General features: G+C 45.5%; 1 protein-coding gene across 9 annotated transcripts in view; it reads right to left on the reverse strand.

The window, feature by feature from the left end:
• Positions 1-17,094, reverse strand: part of Mak (male germ cell-associated kinase) — a 54,700-nt gene that overhangs the window by 1,744 nt on the left and 35,862 nt on the right. For 2 of the 9 annotated variants that reach the window (XM_006516868.3, XM_006516869.1), the window contains exons 10-14: positions 15,269-15,435; positions 12,879-13,027; positions 8,004-8,135; positions 5,775-5,849; positions 3,267-3,389 (exon numbers count right to left, since the gene is read on the reverse strand). In XM_006516868.3, coding sequence (XP_006516931.1) covers positions 3,267-3,389; positions 5,775-5,849; positions 8,004-8,135; positions 12,879-13,027; positions 15,269-15,435 — 646 coding nt within the window. The remainder of the gene's footprint in view (positions 1-3,266; positions 3,390-5,774; positions 5,850-8,003; positions 8,136-12,878; positions 13,028-15,268; positions 15,436-17,094) is intronic. The other 7 variants (XM_006516871.3, NM_008547.2, XM_006516873.3 and 4 more) reach the window with 5 other exon arrangements.

Here is a 17,094-nt window from a genome sequence, read left to right on the forward strand (position 1 = left end):
CTGGAACTCACTATGTAGCCCAGGCTGGCCCCAGTCAGGCTCAGCTCACCTTTGCTCTCCCAGTGCTGACTTCAGGTGTTGCCCATCATCTGTCTCAAGCAAAACTTCTAGAGGAATATTATATGGGCATTTATGAGAATTTTCCATGTCGTTCACATACTGCGGCTCTTAGTTAGATAACTGGGGGTAGACCAAACAGGAGACATGTGTGGTTCTTCAGTCAGCGAGTAGCACTCAGTGTGGCGGGGACTAATCTCATACCCTGCTTATATCCCGAAGAACAATGAAGCATGGCACCAATACTAAAGACAAACTTGGAACTTTGTGGAACTCTGGCTTCCTGGAGCTATACATATGAGGTTCTGTAGTCCCCTTTTACAAGCGAAAATGTGCTTTGGAGAACTTAAATTTCTCTTTTAGAAAATATTTTTTGAGATGCCACTATATAGGTCAGGCTGGCTTGGAACTTGCTTCATAGACCAGGTTGTCTTGGGGCTCCCAGAGATCTGCCTGCCTCTGCCTCCTGCGTTCTGGGATCAAAAGTTTATACTATCACATCTAGCTGTCCCCTTTTATTTTTTCTTGTTTTCTTTTCTCTTTTTCCCCCTCCCTCCCTCTCTCCCTACCTCCCTCCCTGCCTTTCCCTTCTTTAGTCCTAGGAACAGAAGTTAGGTATTGCGCACCCAGACAAGAGCTCTATCAGTGAACCACAGCCCAGCTATAGTCACAAGCGTCATCTTTTTATTGGAAAAACCATGGTGAGCACATAAACCCTTAAAGAGTAATCTTAAAAAAAAAAATTTGTTTTCTGTTTTATGTGTATCAGGGATTTTGCCTGCATATGTGTGTATGTACCATGTGTGTGCAATGCCCAAAGAGGTCAGAAGAGGGCGTCAGAATCCCTGGAATCCAAGGTACAGGCAGTTATGAGCAGTCATGTGGGTGATGCAAACTGAACTTGGGTCATCTTCAAGAGCAACAACCAATGAACATCTCTCTAGCTCCAATCGGTAGTGTTTAAAGGAGCCCAAACCTTTAATCACAAAGTTTATTTTGACCTTTACTGTGTAAAGATTAGTGAGAGGCTAGTCCAGTGTTAGTGGGTTAATATGATTTGAGAGAGAGATAAAATCTGCTGAGCGTTTGATATTTGAACAAGCTGAAACTGCTTAATGATCTCCAATGACAAAGGCATAAACCATTACGTGGGCATTTACTAGAATTTTCCATGTCGTTCACATACTGTGGCTCTTAGTTAGATAGTTAACTGGGGGTAAACCAACCAGGAGACATGTCTTCTTCAGGTCCCCCTCTCTTCACCCCGAGAGCCAGGTTTCATGTGAGGAAGACACCAGTCCTTGCACTGAGCTTCATCTGTCTTTTCACGCTGGGCAGCCACTGATGCTCCTGGAGTAAACTCAGCATCACTGCTGAGATGCACCTGAGCAGTTCATACCTTCCACAGAATAATGTGTTTGCTTGGTCTGGTTTCCCAGACTTGCACCCTGCCTGCTATTATAGAGTATTTGGGGGCTAGAGGGAGGGGTGGGCACAGTCTGTCAGTAGTCTGGCAGGTCGCTTCATACTTGCCTTACTGGGCTCCAAGAGAGTAAGTTACCTAATGAAGGTCAGGGCTGTGTGTCTTGATAGGCCAGTAAAGGCACTGCATTTTCTAGGAATAGCCAGTAAGGCGTAACTGTTGGAATATGAAAATGTCAGGTGGTGAGCTAACATAGTTGGTCTCAGGTCCAAATAGACCCCTGAGTGGAGTACAGAGTGGGAGAGGAGGCTCGGAGAGGCTGAGGGAACACAATAATTGTATAAGACGCTATAGGCTCTGGAAACTGAATCACACACAGGCCCTTCCCAGAGGCCAGCTAAGCAACAAATAGTTGCTGAGAACTTGGGGTGGGGGTTGGGGGGTGGGAGGAAACTGGTCCTATAGCTACCTGCAAGTTCTGCAGGAGACCTAGTGATACAGCTTTTGTGACTTGTCGCCCATGCTTGGGGTGGGCTTTTCAACAGTCCACATGCCGGGGTTACCCCCAGTAAACTCACCAAGCTCAACTTGGATGGAGTCATTCCCTGGACCCGTGGCTGTCCTCTCTATCTAGGTGAAGGAAAATCACCCAGCGGTGTCTCTGTGGCTTCTGCGGGTGGCTGTTTACATAAACCACTGCCCCTGCTCTTGTTACTTTTGAGGCAGGGGATGAGGAAGTATTAGGGGCTTTTAAAAGGAGAGGTTAGGGCGTGGTGAAGGCATTGGGGCAGAGAGGGAGCCTATGAGAGGAGAGGGATGGTCGAGGAAATATGGTAATGACCTGGTGGTGTCTCTCTTGGGAGACACGGGAAGGCAGTGTTTTCCTAAAGGGTTGCTTGCACCACTTGAGAGTGAGCAATATTTACTTCTTTTTCTTTCTTTCTTTCTTTCTTTCTTTCTTTCTTTCTTTCTTTCTTTCTTTCTTTCTTTCTTTTTTTGTGTGCCTCTCCTCCTATCACAGCTAGAGGGAGATCTGATAAGCAGAGTAAATGGAGAGATGCAGTTAGGAGACCCATTTGCTTAAAAACTGAAAGCAGGCATATGTATGCTAATCTCACAGATTTGAGACAGAAAAGCCTTTAGTAGTGTTTTGTTTTGTTTTTAGGTAAAAAAAGGTCCACTCTCAGTTCCTGAAAGTGAGTGCCCAGAGAGAGAAGTATTTCTAAACATCACGTTTTGTTTTTCATATTAAACATGGATTTCGAGTCACGGTAAATGACTCATTGAAAGACTGGTCTAAAACTTTTGAGGCTCCCTAAAAACTGATTGTATATAACGTGCTTGCCCCTGTGGACAGATGCTAACTGTGCCATTCACTCAAGGAAGTTCTTGAAATCAGTAGATGTACAAACTCTGTTTTTGTCACAGCCTGTCTTATGTCCTGCTGCTGGTCAGGTAGTCATGTCCCCAGGGCAGGGCTGGCCACTTCAGGCCTCTCTGCCTCACTAACTGTTCCGGTGCTGAACTTCTGGGTCTCCCCATTGCCCTTCACTATACACTTCTCTCCTCTCAGGGGTGTGCCTTCCTTTCTCAATGCTGATGCTCCTGGGGGCCTGTCCTGGGGCCAAACACCAGGCAGAAACCATTGTGGGAGGGGACCCACTTGGAACTGTTGATAATGTGAGAGTAATTTAAGTCTTCCTTCAAGGAAATCGACCTTATCATCTTAGAAGGGAAAGCCTCTTCTAGTAAGAAATTTCAGACCGTATGAGGGGATCACTCTTACCCGAAGCCGACGCACCTAAAGGTGCCAATTGGATCCTCTGGCCAGCTGATCCCACTTCTTTCTTGAGAAAGGAAGGCATGTATCCCGTCTGGTTGTAAGTGGTGTAGCTCCCAAGGTTTCCTGCTAATGCATTGGGAGTTTCAGTCAGAAGGGGGCCTTTTAAGGTATTGTAGAGTGACTGAAATGCTGTGCTAGGAGCTGCGGTGGTCTAGGCAGGATGCTACCAGTCATAGAAGCTCTCACTCAGTCCCTGGGCAGCCCAAAAGTGCTATTTCATACCCCTGGGTTCTGTGATAGTGAGTCATTTGCCTAAGCTCCCACAGTTGATAAGAATCGAACCAGTATCTAAACCCTGGATACACTAGGCTTTTTGATGATACTACTACTTAGTGTGTGTGTGTGTGTGTATGTGTGTGTGTGCTCACGTTTGTACTTGTCTCGCTACCATAGGGGTTTTAGGTTCTGAACTCAGAGGAAAGCTCTTTCATAGACTCTGGCAGTCAATAATTCTCATGGTTGTGAGCTTCACCAGCGTCACTGTTAGCAAAGATCAGTCTGAAGGAATGGCTGGGCTGATGGGGGATCTAAGGCAGAACCAGTCATGAGGTCACTACTGTAGTGGAAACGAGAGATTATGGTTGGAAGCAAGCAGATACAGGGCTGGAGACAGACCAGACAGGTTTACAGAAGAAGCGATACATCCTCTGTATTTGCAGCCTAGGTGACTGGATGGCATGCTTTAGGCAGCAATATGGGAGAAGAATCAGGTTTGTGCGGAGGGGGTGTAGAGGATATTCAGGTCGGGGTGCGGAAGTTGGTTGGCTTGGAGATAAGTGATGTTTGGAGTTGCTGGTACTGCAGCAGTGGCTTGGAGGGGATAACACAGAAGGACCCAGGAACATGGATGGGCCCCAGAACAGACCCCAAGGAACATCAGCATCAAGAAAGGAAGGCGCAGAGCTCTGTGAGGGGGAAGATACTCGGGCAGGCACAGAAGCACAGCAGAGGAAAGGCTAGGGAGGCGGAGAGATCTGACATGCTCAGCCCTGCCCTTGGAGATATGGTTCCTAAGCGGGAGCAGGATACAGCAGGAGCTGCTTCAGTGACTCCCAGACAGGCTGGGACAAAGCCTAGTAAATGAGGAGGGGGTTATGGGATGGAAGCAGAGGCTCCCCGCAAGCCATAAGCAAACCTCACTACTGGGGGCAAGGCAGGCTTGTTAGCGAGAGTGCACAGGGCTCTGGGTGCCTTTGCGAGTTTTCAAACCCATCCTGTTTTTGTCAGTGGACAGTTAGGGATGAAGTGTACTTTCCACGAGTTCCTTCTCTCCCCTGGGGCTAAGGACAGATGCTTGCTCGCTCTTGAAACACAAAGGTCAAAGAGTAGCGTCATCACTAGACATTGGAGGATGTGGTATCCTGTAACGGTCACATCTGTGCAACTCTTAACACTAATGGATTTATGCAAGAACAGCGGCCAGCTCTGCTCTGACTGGCCTTCTCGCCGTCACTATTCACCGTGAATCACTAATCCACCTGTTACTTCAAAAGGCTAGTCTGAAACTATTTAGCTGAGGGTGGCCTTGAACTCCTGATTCTCCTGCTTCCGCTCTCCTGGGTGCTGGGATTACAGGTGTGAGCCACCACACCTGGTTTATGCAGCGCTGGGACTTGAACCTGAGGCTTCATCTACACTAGACAGGCTGAGCCTCAAGAGTCTTGGAAAGAAGTTCAAAGTCGTGATCATATCCAGTGGCCACTTTAGAGTATCTTCTTCCTTGTTCACGTTCTCTTCCCCATGGTAAACACGGTAACTACTGAAGGACAGAAGTGCTAGGCATAGCTATGATAACGCTGTCATTTCTACTATTAGTTCTTCCACCCTATAGATGGAAACTGGCTTACATAACTAAAGGTATTAGAGGTTGGCTATTCACTAGGCAGCTGTAGATACGACTCTGTCCTATTGCCAAATGACTTCACTAAGAATACAAGGAACTGCCAATCACGTCCAATGATTCTGGCTTATTACTTGAAGTGCTTGTTTGCTGCAGAGTTTTAGGCTGAAAGCTGGTCGTTGGCTTTGATGTGGAAACCACTAACGTCGCTCCCCCAGGAAATACACCACTGCCTTTAATATCGGCTTTCGTTTCAGTGACTGGGAATATGTAAGACAGGAGCATCGGATTTTTGTTTTCTCAAAATCCTAGGAATATTGATCACAAAGCAAGAAACGATTCCTTACTTTCAGTAGAATGTTTTTTTGTGTGTGTGATTTCTAGAAGTTGTCATAACTAATTTACAGCATAATTATGAAGATAGGTGTAGAACATTTCCCAAGGAAGGAAGGACAGTGCTATAGATTGCCATGAAAAGTGGCTCTTCCCACCAGCCCTGCCTTGACTCCGAAGCAGGTCACCCTGGCCTTCTGTGAGAGGCTTGAGGCCGAGGCTGGGAAGAGAACGAGTGAGCCAACGCAAGCAGCTCCTTTCCAGAGCCCAGACTTTACCTTGTGGGTCCTCTAGCTGCTCGGCAGACTTCCCAGTGCATGACAGGTTTTCAATCGGTTTAATTATGCTGTCTTCTAAAAGAAGGCGCGTGAGAGGCAGAGCCGCAGGGAGAGTGTTAGGGTGGGGCAGAGGGGAGAGGAGTTAGATGGTTAGTAGAAAGATCCAGAAGGAGCTCTACAATGAGAAATGTCTCCAGGTGTTGGCACAGCTTCCCTGTCATGCTGACTGTAAGTTACAACACTTAAAGCTATGGTGCTGCCATTTGAACCAGTCTACATAACTGGCGGCCTCTGGGAGTATTATCTAGAAACAGCTGAGACAAAATGAACGGATTACGGAAGTATAGTTTGGTGCTCCAGTCTTGTTAAATGGGCAAGCTGAGTTCTCAGAGGGTTTGAAGAACTTGTGTGAAGTCTATATGCTAAGCCAGGTGGTGGTGGTGGCACACGCCTTTAATCCCAGCTCTTGGGAGGCAGAGGCAGGTGGATTTCTGAGTTCAAGGCCAGCCTGGTCTACAGAGTGAGTTCCAGGACAGCCAGGACTACACAGAGAAACCCTGTCTCAAAAAACAAACAAACAAACAAACAAACAAACAAACAAACACTATTTATTGTCCACTTCTAGTATCTGACCTTACATCCTTTGCATTTAACAAAACCCATAAAATGCATTCGTATCAGATCACAAGTGTCTACCAACCCAAAAGCTAAGATGTGATGAGACCTATTGCAGAGCCACCTCCCAAGACACACACACACACACACACGCACACGCACACGCACATACACACACTGTGGTCCCTCCAATGCACTTGACAAATGCCTTGAAGTATGAATTTTTTTCCCATAATTGATAAACCTCATGTACCCACTTTTAGCTTGGCATGTGTTACCCAGGCAACCTGAATTCCCAGCCATGGTTACTCATACATGGCTCAAGAATAAGCTCCTCCCTACTGCGTTTGGAGTGAGAGTTGTGTTTTATATGAGTGAATCCAGGATGTTGACATGGTGTCAGAGAGCTTACGGGATGGCACATGCGCTGTAACTGCCACCACCAGTCTGTCCAACCCAGTACCCACAATTTTAATAACTCAATGCTTCACACAGTTCTCAACTGAAATCTAAAATTTTTCATCATCATTATAGATGTTATAAAACTAATTTATCTGTCTTTTAAATGGGATCTGAATGTCATTATGAGTAAGAGTCTGTCAGCGTGGGTGGAAGAGCGCGTGAACTAGCACCTTTCCACGGGTGAACATCTCACATTCACCCCTTAGCCCTAAATTATACTCAAGCTCCCACATTTTATGCAAATAGAACTTAAGGCTTAAAACTGTAAACCCATCACTCAAAAACTGTGTCTGTTAGGGAGAGAAATGTAGGTTTCTGTAACTACAGTAAGTACGTTTTCCAATATTATTAAATTATCATGATTTGCTGCATATGACTGATAAAAAGGATAAATATTATACATTTTGATTGCCAGGCATGGAAGGTAGGTATTGTTGGGAGCACAGTCTAACGGGGTGAGTCCTGTCAAGCTGTCTATGTGCCAGCAGGTGAGTGTTTGGCACAGGAGTTTCTGAGGCTCAGCTAGAGTGTTCTTGTCTTGACTTCCATTTGTGTAGATAGAAGCCTGGGAAACGGTTATCAATGTGACTACTTGGCTGAGAATCATTTTGTTACTATTCTCTGCACTCCAGATTTATGGACCACATGTATGTAGTAATTTATGACAACCCTTTTGAATTTACTGTCAGCACACAGTTCAGTGACATCCTCTTTTAGTCTTCTAAATGCTAAAACCTGGAAATCCCTTGACTTTGTGATATGAGTTAACACAGCCTTTGCGTGTAGCCCAGGTTGGCCTGAAACACTTGGTCTTTCCAGCAGTTCTCAATGTATCCAACTGTCCCTCTGACTGACACCTTGGGCAAGTTTATGCTTGGAGTCAACTTAGTGAATGAGAAGTCCTTTCTGCTTGGGAGGTGGGAAAACTGAAGGTAGGCTTTCTAAGAAGGCAGAGCCACTTAGGAAGGACCTTGGTGGCAGATGAAGGGGCTGGCAAACTGAAAAATATCTGTGCTCAAGAATTTTTTTGGATAATTTTTGTGGGATCCGTGTCTCCTCTAGGGCCACGCAGATCTCCACAGGATGACATGCCGGTGTTATATTTACAACCAAACATCAGACACTGATAGGTAGGTGACTGGAATCTGTTACCTGCGTTACTCCTCTTGAAGGAAAGGTCCGCCCCCATGGATCCCAGCGACTTAGGAAATAGCTGATTATTCCAAGAGTGTGAATTTATATCCTTGCCTCCAGCTACCAAAGACACATTCTTGGGGTTCACACCTGAGAGGAACAAAGCAGTAGAGTATGAACTTGAGCTTGAGGGAAGATGCATGCTTCCATGCAGCCTAGACATACATACATACATACATATATACATACATACATACATACATGCATGCATACATACATACAGAGAGAGAGAGAGAGAGAGAGAGAGAGAGAGAGAGAAGCTGGCACCCTAAGTTGGCCCTGAGCTCCACATGTGCACACACAGGCATCTGCACACACATGGACACACACCATACACACAAAAGGGAAGGTGAGGGAGGGAGATTGGGAAGCTACACTGTAGTGCACACAGTGTCCATAAGTGTTGTTCAATAAAGAATGGCTTATGAATAGTCTAATTATTTGGTTAGTGCAGCCATGGCAACTATCTTAAATGGGTATTTTTTGGGTCTTAAAGTTTTTCTATTTATAAAGGCAGGCATATATTATAAAGGCAGAACTTGGGTGGCACAGGCAGGTAGATCACTGTAAGTTTTGGGCTAAACTGGTCTACAAAGAAATTCCAGGACACCTATGGCTATAAAGAGAAACCAAAAACAAACAAACAAAAAAAACCCTTCTACTTATATATTTAAATATTTTAACAAAAAAAAATGGCACTCTGATTAAACTGCATTTTATACCTTATAGGATACCTTGAGTCATCTAGAACTTTACTCTAGATTTCAGGGGGAAAAACCCATGTTTTTGTTTGTTTGTTTTCCTTTTATTTTCAGTATTATAATGGAATTCTGTGTGTGTGTGTGTGTGTGTGTGTGTGGTATATAATGGAATTGTGTGTGGTATATAATGGAATTGTGTGTGTGGTATATAATGGAATTGTGTATGTGTGTGGTATATAATGGAATTGTGTTTGTGTGTGTGTTTGGTGTGTGTGTGTGGTATATAATAGAATTGTGTGTGTGTGTGGTATATAATGGAATTGTGTGTGTGTTTGGTGTGTGTGTGTGGTATATAATAGAATTGTGTGTGTGTGTGGTATATAATGGAATTGTGTGTGTGTGTGTGTGTGTGTGGTATATAGTGTGTGTGTGTGTTTGGTGTGTGTGTGTGGTATATAATAGAATTGTGTGTGTGTGTGGTATATAATGGAATTGTGTGTGTGTGTGTTTGGTGTGTGTGTGTGGTATATAATGGAATGGTTTCTTTCAATTCAAATCCTCCAATATTCCCTCCTTTACTCTTTCAAATTCATGACCTCTTTCTCATTGTTAATTGTTGCATGTACATATGTACACGTGTACATGTGTGTGTTCCTCTCTCTCAGGCTGCATACTGTTACTCCTATGTATGTATGTGGGCCTGATCATTTGGTATGGTGTAACCAGTTGGTGTACTTGTCCCTGAAGAAGGCCATTTCTCCCCTCTCAACAATCCTCAGTCGCCTTAGTTCTTTGGTTGAGGCCTCAAGGTTGTCTGCCTGACCCCCTGACCCACTTTTGCCATGTCTGCCTGACCCCCTGACCCACTTTTGCCATGTCTGCCTGACCCCCTGACCCACTTTTGCCATGTCTGCCTGACCCCCTAACCCACTTTTGGCATGTCTGTGGATGGCTTTAATCAGCTCATGATTAGGCAGCTCATGCTGGTGAGACTTTATGGGTGTAGCTTCTGACATTCCTAGGAGAGACAGTCTCATGGCAAACCCCTTGGTCCTCTGCCTCTTAGTCTTTCCGCCCCCTCTTCCACAATGTCTCCTGAGCTTTAGGTGTGGGAGTTGTGTTGTAGATGTAGCCACTGGAACTGGGCTTCACATCTGTGAATTTTGATTGGATGTGGCTTTCTGTAATTTTTTACAATGGTCTCTGTCTTTGCAAAGAGAAGTTTCCTTGAGGACGGCACATTTATCTGGGGGTATAAGGACAAACACGCAGAGTGTAATTAGAGATAATGCTGGTTTAGAAAAGTGGGGATTTTTAGGTTCTCCTCCATGACTTCACTAGCCCTGGGCAGGTATTTTCCCTAAAGTGAATATATCCACAATTGAAGGTAACTATTTTAATTCAAGTTCCTAAGACAAATATTCTAGGAAACAGGTCCATCCTAGAATTGTAAATTATGAGTGGATGAGCCTCGATTGGACATCATTTGCCAACTAGGGAGAGGCAGACATGCAGTTTGACATGTAATACTATACATTGTTACATACCAATTTCTCGCCTCTGTGATGTTTTTAAGAAGTTAGTTAGCAAACACTGACTGTGTATGTACCATGTGCCAGTGCATGAGGGAGGGTGGAGAACATGACAGACCAGTTCCGCTCTTTTGGCTCTTTCGATCTAATACAGAGGGGTGACACTTATAATTCATTGGATATTTAGTAGTGCCAAATGGCTTAGAAAAATATGGTCAATAACAGAAGCAACGGAGTCTTTCTCTTGAAAACAAACAAACAAACAAACAAACAAACAAACAATTTGGGGCCAGAGAGATGGCTCAGTGGATAAGTGCTTGCCGAGTAAATCTGGAGATCTGAATTTCATCCCCATGGTGGAGGGATAAAACCCACAAGCAATCCCCTGATCTCTGCGTGCATATGGACACACACTCGAAAACATCACAGTAGGAAGAAAACCAATTTTAAGCTAAACCATGATCACAACCAGGTTTGGTGGTGTGCTCCTGGGTGACATCAGTGTCACCCGAGGACTTAAACGGGGAGGGAGCTAAGAGATACACACCACAGACTCAGCAAGACCAGAGTGGCCAGGTGGGAGTGGGGAGCAGGCTCTGTGGTCATTGTTAAAATGGAGCCAAAGGGGCTAACGCGGGAATTTCAAAGGGCAGCAAGGAGGATGGCGAGGGCTCAGATGGGAGAGAGGTGGTTCCACTGAGCACGATTTGTAAAGTGCTGTGGAACGAGTAGTTCTGATGTCCAGCAGTGGTGACACTGGTTCCTGAATGGAGTCCTGGTTTTAGGGTGAGACCAGAAGGCACCACCGAGAGACTGAGCGGCTGTTAGTGGTTCTCACTACATCTTTATCTGCAGCCGATACCTTGCAGTAATTAAGTGCTTAAGGCTTATAGGGTGGGTCAGGTGACCTTGGTCCCATTATGAGCAATACACAGACCCTCAAGGCCTGACTGTAAGTGCATATGCTGATCTGTGGCAGGTCACGCCTACAACACTTGCATCTCTTTCCCTGAAGGCCATTGCTATAGATCTATTAATCCTTGTATAATGTCTGGCTTTCTTGCAAACATATGGTATCCATATGATCCCTATAATCCTGAGGGTTGATCTAAGACTTCTCATATACTTGGCTTTAGGGTTAAAAAGTAGGCTTTCCATGTATTATTCTTTCTTAGTCCTATGATATTCAATTATAAGAATAGTTATGGAAGTCAGGCATAGCATGAATTTAACCCCAGCACTCAGGAGACAGAGGCAGGTGGATCTCTTGAGTGTGAGGCTGGCATGGTCTACAGAGGAAGTTTCAGGACAGTTGGGGGGCTACATGGAGAACCCCCATATTAAAAACTAAACAAAAAATCATGAGTCAAGATAAGCAGCAACAACACCTTTCTCTTGTATTCATTGTTTGCTAATTCAGAGTTGCTGGTTCATAACCCATAATCAATAAATGTTTGCCCAAATGCCTCAACTTAGCCCAGCCTCATCCAGCTTGAGGGAAGATCCAGGCTCAGGTTTAGTCAGAAAAAATTCTTTTGCCACTTCGAGTCCAGTTTTCAAATCTCATTTACAGCCATACTACCCAGGTGAAGTAACCTGTGGAGTCTATTAGGGCTGACGGCTTGACAGAGATCCTTAAAAGCCATATTGGGAAGTGGACCCATGAAAATGGGGGTGGCTGAGCTCCATCAGAGGACAGGGACCCTTTCGTACACGGGACAAATGAAATACCAGTTTGCTAAACTTCAGTCATTCAAATGTTCTTTTTACTGTTTTCAGCAGTATTCACCGTGGGTCTGTGTTCTGGCACGGCTGTCACCTCCATACTCTTGCTGTCAGCCTGAGGTGCTCACAGGTTCAGCGCCAAGCTTTACGAAGCTGCTGGTGCCTAAAGATTCCCAGCATGCTCCATTCTAAGGCAGAAACCTCCATTCTTCCTTCCAGTTCCTCTCACTTCCTTCACCACCATCCCCTCCTCAACCCTCCTCTCTCGACTCATCAGTGTCTACATCTGACTTCCACCTTCGTGCAAACCCACTAGTTCCTCTCCTTCCGAATCTTCACCTAGGCTCACCTCTCAGCAAGGCACACTGTCCGCCATCACATCTGCAGCATACCTACTTCTACCTCTGCTGCCTCTATTCTAGACACACACAATAACACCTTGAGCAGCCTCATTGTCTATTTGAGTCTCTAGCCTGTTCTTTCCAGCCACCAGAAGCTTGTAAATAAATCCATACAGCACGCCATTTAGGAAACTATATATAAATTTATACTTGTAATAGGGTGCCCAGTTGCTTTAATAAAATTGAGCACGTAATAAACCACATCTTTGGCCAGGCTTTGGGGAAGCAGAAGTATCATCCTATGGCAACAGGCACAGCTGCTAAAGAATCCTGGGACTCTGTTTTTTCCTTCCTCGTTGCCCTATTTTATAGATACCAAGGCCCTTTACTCTGCCCTAGCAATACTCTGGTTAGCAGCAAACGTTTGTTGTCTTGAACCAGGGTATCAAATGGTTCAGACTGGCCCAGAATTCCCAGTCCCCCTGCTCCCCCCTTCTCATTATTGGGATGCAGTGGTAAATCTTCTTTACGTACCTGGAAGGTATCTTGATTGTTTCAAATAGTACTGCTTAGCCGTTGAAGCAGTTGACAAGTTTGGATCAGATTTTAAGGAAACAGATGCATGTAAATTCCTATTTTCCCCCTTAAAGTGATTGGAGACTGGGAGTCCTGAATCTGGAAACCTTGGAGGCCAACACAAAGCACCAATCAATGCAGGAAAATCACTTGTCCCCCACCCCATCTCCTTCGGTGATTCAAACAAGTGGATGGAAAACCATGAGTCCTTTTGTTGTTGGGATTGCTAAATGATAACGTCTACCATATCCCTGCCAGCACATCAAGTCATTTCTGACATTAGACAGGTTGTGACAGAACCTCTATAGCAGTTTATGGGTCTGTAATCCAATTTGCCTCTCCTGGCATTGCTGCAGTCATGGATTCACAATGCTGGAGGACTGGACCGCAGCCATAGCCATCTCTACCTGTTGCTAAAGTCATTTCTATCTAAGAAGGCTCTTTTGGGCAGGACTCTGGCTGCCCACTCTGGGGTAGCGCTTGATACAGGCAGCAGTTTTCACTGGGGATGGGCCACCATTTCTGGCTTCTTGCCCTTCCTCTTATTGTGCTGTAGTTTTACCAATCATGGAAGTTCTACTCAGGGCCCAATCATAGAAGTTCTACTCAGGGCCTGCCGTCCACCCACTTCTCTCCCTGAGGACTGAGCCAGGCTCCTGGACATACAAGAGAAACATTCTACACGAAGCCACACCTCCAGCTCCTTTTTCATTCAGAGAAAAGATGCCCCTTAAGTTGCCCAGGTTGGTACTGAACTTGTGGGTCCTTAATCCTCTGAAGTAGCTGAAATTACATTGTGGGCTACATGGAGACTCTGTGTGTGTATATTTCTTGGTATTGTAGCTGTTATTATTTTAGGATGTGGCTTTTTGAACACACTATGTATGTAAGTGGCCTTGAAGTCCTGATCTCTGATCCCCTTGTCCCATTTCCTAAGTTTTGGAATTATAGGCAAGTGTCACCATGCCTGGGTTTTTTTGTTTGTCTGTTTGTTTGTTTATTTGTTTTGTTTTATTGTTGTCTATTGTTTTGTTCTGATTTTGTGGGGTGGGTTTTTGGTTGTTTTGTTTCTTTTTTGAGACCAGATATCAACTGTATAATCCTGGCTGGTCTTAAACGTTTGTATCTTTCTCAGACTCCAAGTTAGCTGGGACTCTAGGTGTCAGCAATATGTCCTATAGGTTTGCTCCTTAGAGGAAGGATGCGGAGAGAGCGCCAACAGAGCCTCTGGAGTTTCCCATGTCAGGGTTCTCACGTCCTCCATGTTTAGCACCTCAGAAGTATATCCAAGGACCACTCAAGACCTAGCATGGCGGAGTAGTGTGGGATTGAATGCGGTTCTTCCTAAGGTCAAATGCTGGAGGGAAGAGAATGTTTGTGACTACACTGGGTAGAGCTAGAGACTGAGAGTGACACACCCATGTGCACCCCGGGCAGGCTCTACGTGTCTTTAGAGGGAATGGCCCACCCTTGTGTGCTCTTGTTAGTTTTTGTTTTTGTTTTTTATCATTGGGTATACAATCTGTAACGGGAAGTCGTCTGCACTACACAATGACAATGTCCCCTAGACTTGTGACCTGACTACGCTTCTTACTCCTCTTCTGTTCCAGGGAGGAAAGTAAATCAAAGTATGCTCCCAAGATGGTCAACAAGACTTAGCTCATCCTGTTCAGAGCAGTCACAGCGGAATGCTGCTGATGGCCACAGCGATATGCTGATGGCCACAGCGGAATGCTGCTGATGGCCACAGCGGAATGCTGCTGATGGTCACAGCGATATGCTGCTGATGGTCACAGCGGTATGCTGCTGATGGCCGGACTCCCGAGAACAAGGCGTCGCTGGACGCTGAACTTTCCAGGACAGGTTCCGAAAAATGACTTTCAAATGTTTGAATAGGCAGCGACCTAGTAATTAACTTTTAATGCCATCAGAGAAAACCACTAGCTTTGTATATGATGGGCTGCATTCTACATGCAGGGATGCAAACTGCAGGCAGGACTGGTGGTGACCACAACTCACGAGAGTGAGTTGGGTGTGACTGGCGTGTCCTGTGGTCCCAGCCACTCAGGAGACAGTGAGGGAGGACTACTCCAGCCTACAAGTTTGAGACCTACCTGGGCAGCATAGCTAGACAATGTCTCAAAAACAACAACAGCAGCAATAAGACAAGGAGCAATATAAAGACTGAATAAGTACTTTGCTCTACACACGTCACTACTTTCTTGGGGTATGCATAAAGATTTCTGGGTTTTATAGAAGAAATAACTGATCCTTGTCATTGTATTTAATGGGTGAAGTAAAGGGGATGGGCAGCAAAACACATTTCCCTGGTGAATGTGCAACCTCACCGAAATGGAGACTCCTTCTTCTTCTCCTTGCAGGCTTCCATGCTTGGCTTCTTGGAGTGGGAGGCTCCTAAGTCGTCCTCAATGTCGTCACAGCTGTCTCCAGACTTGAAGACTGTCTGACCCCACCGTCTCCGGGCTCCCTTATGGCCCAGGGTGCTGACTGAATTCTGTGGTGAAAAACAAAGTCAGCCACCAAAGTCTTAAATTACCTAAGATTCCCTCGAGCAATTACATCAGGCAGTAAGTTCCCTTTACAGTCAGGTGTTACTTAATGACAGGACACGTTCTGAGCAATGCATCCATAGGTAACTGTCATTGGATGGACATCATAGAACGCACTTACAAGAACCTAGATGCTCTAGCCGACTAGTGTGGCTTTTGTTCACGGGCAACAAACGTGTTCCACACGCTAATATACAGAATACTGTTAACTGTAGAGGGATGGTTACCATTTGTGTATCTAAACATATGTTAACATAGATGAGGTACTGTGAAGAGGCTGGGGACATAGGTTAGTGATGGGGCACAGAGGTAGCATGTACAAGAGCCTAGATCTGACCCAGCTACCCAGTACTTCCTCCCCCACCCCCACCCCCACCCCCAAACAGAGGAAAAGGCAGGGAGAACTTGAAGCAGCTAGCTACCTCCACAGCCAAGAATAGAAAGCGAATAAATACATGCACGCCTACAGGCTGCTCAGCTCCCATTCTCTTTTTAAAATATTGTACAGGACTCAAACCCAAAGACTAGTACCATTCAGTGTTGGTACTGAATGAAATTGCTGAAGGTAATTCTCTACGGACATACCTGAAAGCCTACTTACTGGCTCTAGGCAGTCGCCCATGGAGACTCCATTCCAGGTGACTCTGTTATGTCATACTGACAGTTAAAACTAACCAGCACCGGGTACTTGCGGTCCGAGGTTCTGGGTTGGCCCCTCATAGGTAGAATCTAGAAAACTGAGACTTGGCTGTGAGCCTTGCTGCCCTCAAGTGGAAATAGCCTTATGGAGGACACTGAGGTTGGCATGTCCCTGTGTCTTTCAAGCTTTCCTCTCTAAAGTGCACATGCCACCTTATAGCCAATGCATAAAAGCCACTGTGGAGGGGATGGCACTAGAAGACAGAGACACCCTGGTATCTTCAGCTGCATGCTGAAGAGGGCTTATTCAGTGAGAAGGTCCAACGCTCTGAGGTGACCGCCAGGGCTTCCCGTTTGTGATGAAATATTCTATTGTTTAAGCCACAGGGGTCAGGCTTCTGTCATTACTGAATGTTATTCCAGCAGACACAAAGAAGGAAAGGGCATCAATGACTTTAAAGGTTGGGCCTCTGAAATGGCTGGCTGGGTTGAAAATCCTGACATCCCAAGTTCCATTCCAGGGATCGCAGGATGGGAAGAGAGAACGGGGTTCCTGTGGGTTGCCCTGGAAACTCCACACGAATACCCTTCCCCATGGAAAAAAGAAACCCACATGTACTATGAATTTTAAGATTTAAGTCTAATTGTCATAGAACAGCATCCCTATTAACAGGAATAAGGAACAAGGAAGAAGCCGAGGCGTAGGATAGACTGTGAGCTGGTTTCCTATAAGCTGATGAGAAGGTGGTATAGGCATGTGAACTGAAGTACATAAAAGCAGTTCACAATGAGGAACAGAGCTTGGAAGGATGGCCAGCTGTGCTGTGGACTTGAGGATGGAGGAAGAACAGCTTAGGCATGCACAGAGCTGCTGACACTGGATGGCAATGGCAAGAAAAGACACCTGCCAACCTCTGCACCGTCATATACTCTGTCAGGAGAAACACTTTTGACAAACAGAATTA

The sequence above is a fragment of the Mus musculus genome, chromosome 13 (assembly GCF_000001635.26).
Source record: "Mus musculus strain C57BL/6J chromosome 13, GRCm38.p6 C57BL/6J".
NCBI lineage: Eukaryota > Metazoa > Chordata > Mammalia > Rodentia > Muridae > Mus > Mus musculus.